Genomic DNA, 4,244 nt, shown 5'->3' with positions numbered 1-4,244 from the left:
CCAACACTTTGGGAGGCCAAGGCGGGCGGATCACTTGAGGCCAGGAGTTGGAGACCAGCCTGGCCAACACGGTGAAACCCATTCTCTACTAAAAATACAAAAATTAGCTGAGCGTGGTAGTGCACGCCTGTAGTCCCAGCTACTCAGGAGGCTGAGCCACGCGAATAGCTTGAACCCAAGAGGCAGAGGTTGCAGTGAGCTAATATCACGCCAGTGCCCTCCAGCCTGGGCAACAGAGCAAAACGCTGTCTCAAGAAAAAGAAAGAAAAAAATAAAATACATAGCCTAAATTGGCCGTCCTGTGATCTTCAGTACCAAGACCGTTGTAAAATACAGCTTCAGAGCTAGAAAGGGCATTAGGTGGTTACACTTGCTAATCCCTATGTTGCCATGTGGAGGGACATCAGCTGTCCTTCACTCCTGGCCTGTTTCTCCACCTGTCCCTATTGAGTTATCTGATCCCTGAGTTTGGAAGGAACCGAACACCAGTATCTCAACTTTTTCTTTCCTTCTCTCTTGGGAGCTACCTGCCTGCCTGCAGAAGGTGCTTTCTGGTCCACTCTCTGGCACACAGGAGCCCTAGACTGTCCATGGCCACCTGTGACTGGGTGGATACATTTGTCTAATTCTGGGTTGAACAAGGGGCAGGCGCATGTGGCAACAGCTTTAAGCTGCATACTCCATTTGATATATAATAATAAAACTCCATTTCCTTATCTTTCAATTGGTTTCAACTAGGGAGTGAGGAAAGGATATGGGTTTTGTTCTGTTCTGTTTTGTTTTTGTTTTTCTTTTTCTTTTGATTCTTTAAAATTTCAGCAGGGAGTATAGAAGTCTTCCATGTCAAAATGCTGCAGGATTAAGTTCCAACTGCTTAGATCAGCATACAAAGTCTGTCTCAATCTCTCTAGTCTAGTGATTCATAAAACTGGCAGGTTATTTCACCTACACCACCCCCACCAAACCACTAGGCGATGTGGGGATTGTTTTTTGAGAAAAGGGATGGGCAAAACTACTTCTTCATCTCCTCTACTCCATCTCTATTTTGATATCAGAGTTCCTCAATACAAGGGCCTTGGCTTACCTTCTTTCCTTTATTTTTTTTTTTTTTTTGACAGAGTCATGCCCTGTTGCCCAGGCTACAGTGCAGGGGTGTGTTCCTGGCTCACTGCAACCGCTGCCTCCTGGGTTCAAGCGATTCTCCTGCCTCAGCCTCCTGAGTAGCTGGGATTATAAGCATGTGCCACCACGCCCAGTTAATTTTTATATTTTTGGTAGAGCCAGGTTTTGCCATGTTAGCCAGGCTGGTCTCAAACTCCTGACCTCAGGTGATCCGCCCGCCGTCTCCTCCCAGAGTGCTGAGATTTACAGGCATGAGCCACCACACGCTCCCTTTCCTATCTTCTTAAAAACCTGCTCTTCCTTCAAAACCCAGCTAAAGCATTTCCTCTGTGAATCCTTCTCCAGCTCCCTACATGGTCAGTCACTCTCTTCTCTGCTCCACAGTATATATTTCTGCTTCCATTTCAGCACTTACATAATACCTTTCTTCTGTAATCTATGCACACATCTATCTCTCCAGCCATACTGAAGGCAGGCTATTTATCTTATAGATCTTTTGCATCTCCAGTGCTTGGCAAATGAAGGTGGTCAAGAAGTATTTGTGAATGAATAAATCTCCTCACTTTATAGTTGAGGAAAACTGAGATCCAGAATCAACTGAAGTAGCTTGTCAGAGAGTATACAGTAAGTGGCAGAACCAAGATCAGAAGCCAGATGTCTTGGTTCCCAATCCAACTCTCTTTCCACTATGCAGTGCTGTAATTATTAATAGAAAGGTAAATAGCAGTCATTTATTACTAATATTGCTAATCTCGGTGATATTCTGGATTGATGACTGAATACATTGCAAATATGAATTCAGTGTGTGTTTAGACAAGGACTAGCTATCCTAAAACTACAGAAAAATTCTTTACAGTTATTTAACATAACATTTCTTTTGAAGCCTAGTTCAATACAAACAAGTGAGTTTGACTCATCAGACGAAGAGCCTATTGAAGATGAACAGACTCCAATTCAGATATCATGGTATGTTAGCATTTCTGATCAATGATGAGCTAAAGTCACAATCTACATCATAAATGTAAATTTAGTTACATCATAATCTTAGTAGAATGTAGTTCACATATTGAAAACATTAAGGGTTTATCCCCCTCTGATTATATAATTCTAATTGTTAATGGATCTTCTAACTCCATGATTCATTTACTGTCTATAATATAGAAAAAGACCCTTTTTTTTTTTGGCCCTTCTTTATACGTTGAGAAAACCTTAGTAGAAGCAAGTAAGTAAGAAATAGAGGTAGGATTGAAATAATCTCCCATTTAGTACCAAAATCTACTTATTCTTTTATGACAAAAGAATAATATACCAAATATGAGATGAGATATTTAATCATTTCTCATTAAATCAAATCCTAGTTAATACTTAGAAGTAATGTCACAGTAATGCATCTATCAACAGACTGTTTAAGATAAAAGCCACATCAATGCAATAACAAAAAGTTTCTACATAAAATCAGCTGTTTAATCAGCAAGTGACTTACGGTTATACCAGATTCTCTACAATGAGCAATCAAATACTTTCTCTCATCACCGCAAATATAATAGTCTCTCTCCTTAAGAAAGCACCATCCCTACTGTCAGAAGAGAAAGACAGTCCTAAAGGTCTTTTGTCCTACCATCAAATAGCATTAAACCTTCCATTTTTATTTAAAACTCCCATTTAAACACAAAAATTCATCGAATTTTCAAAGTCAGGTGGTATTTAGATGATGCCTCCTGTTTTCCGTTAAATCATCTTCTGACATGCAGACAAGGTGAGCCTCTGTCCCTGAGTGCTGCAAACTGGGAATGTGATTTCTTGATGTTATTTCTTTTTAACCAAAAACCTGTGGTTTTCATCTTATGAAATCATATCTGTTAAGGAAGTTCTACAAAAAAAAAAATTTTAATAGTAACGTAGAATAAATGCTGGGGAGAAAATTGTCAGTCATTTTCCAATTTATTTTCCTAAATCACTAATACAAATTATCTCAGGTAATATACCACAGGATAACATAAGTACACCATATACTACCTTTTGGCAATCTAGACATTATTATCTTTAAGGTAAATTTAAATTAACTTGGCTTTTTGTTTTCTTGTTTTTGTAGAGACAGGATTTCACCATGTTGCCCAGGCTGGTCTCAAACTCCTAGGCTCAAACAGCCTGCCTGCCTTGGCCTCTCTAAGTTCTGGGATCATAGGCATGAGCCATTTGTCATTTTTAATACTTAAATAATAACAAACAAATAAGTCCCTGTTTTAAAACTTTGTCTTTCTATTTTTTGTGTGTGACCAACATATTGATATTTAACTATGAATTCTTATTTTGTGACTACTGTAAAACTTTAACACACCCTTATTTAGTGCAAGCACCCATATTGATTAAACTGAATTTCCATTTATAACTTTTTAAAAAACTTAACTAAACGTGATAAATTTTTCTACTTTTCAGGCTATCTTTGTCACGAGTGAATTGTTCTCAGTTTCTCGGTTTATGTGCTCTTCCAGGTGGGTAACACAATAATGGGCTTCCTCTCTCTACATATATATTTTTTAATTTATTTTTTATTGCAGTAGCTTTTGGGGGAACAGGTGGTGTTTGGTTACATGAATAAGTTCTTTAGTAGCGATTTCTGAAATTTTGGTGCACCCATCACCAGAGCAGTGTATAGCGTACCCAATGCGTAGTCTTTTATCCTTCATCCCCCTCCCACCTGTTCCCCTCCAGCCCCCAAAGTCCAATGTATCATTCTTATGCCTTTGTGTCCTCAAAGTTTACCTCCCACTTATGAGCGAGAACATGTGATGTTTGGTTTTCCATTCCTGAGTTACTTCACTTAGAATAATAGTCTCCAGTGGCTGGGTGCAGTCACTCACACCCATAATCCCAGCACTTTGGGAGGCCAAGGTGCCAGATCATGAGGTCAGAAGATCGAGACCATCCTGGAAACCATGGTGAAATCCTGTCTCTACTAAAAATACAAAAATTATCTGGGCATGGTGGTGCGTGCCTGTAGTCCCAGCTACTCGGGAGGCTGAGGCAAGAGAATTGCTTGAATCCAGGAGGCAGAGGTTGCAGTGAGCCAAGATCGCACCACTGCACTCCAGCCTGGCAATAGAGCAAGACTCTGTATCAAA

At 39.7% G+C, this 4,244-nt stretch overlaps 1 protein-coding gene across 5 annotated transcripts in view; it reads left to right on the top strand.

The window, feature by feature from the left end:
- CDKN3 (cyclin-dependent kinase inhibitor 3) overlaps positions 1-4,244 on the top strand; it is a 24,574-nt gene that overhangs the window by 2,063 nt on the left and 18,267 nt on the right. For 4 of the 5 annotated variants that reach the window (XM_011999704.1, XM_011999703.1, XM_011999705.1 and 1 more), the window contains exons 2-3: positions 2,006-2,088; positions 3,559-3,614. In XM_011999704.1, coding sequence (XP_011855094.1) covers positions 2,006-2,088; positions 3,559-3,614 — 139 coding nt within the window. The remainder of the gene's footprint in view (positions 1-2,005; positions 2,089-3,558; positions 3,615-4,244) is intronic. The other variant, XM_011999707.1, reaches the window with a different exon arrangement.

Source organism: Mandrillus leucophaeus, unplaced genomic scaffold (genome assembly GCF_000951045.1).
Source record: "Mandrillus leucophaeus isolate KB7577 unplaced genomic scaffold, Mleu.le_1.0 Scaffold60, whole genome shotgun sequence".
Lineage (NCBI taxonomy): Eukaryota > Metazoa > Chordata > Mammalia > Primates > Cercopithecidae > Mandrillus > Mandrillus leucophaeus.
The sequence above is the reverse complement of the archived record's forward strand: the minus strand, read 5'-3'. Positions and strand labels throughout refer to the sequence as shown.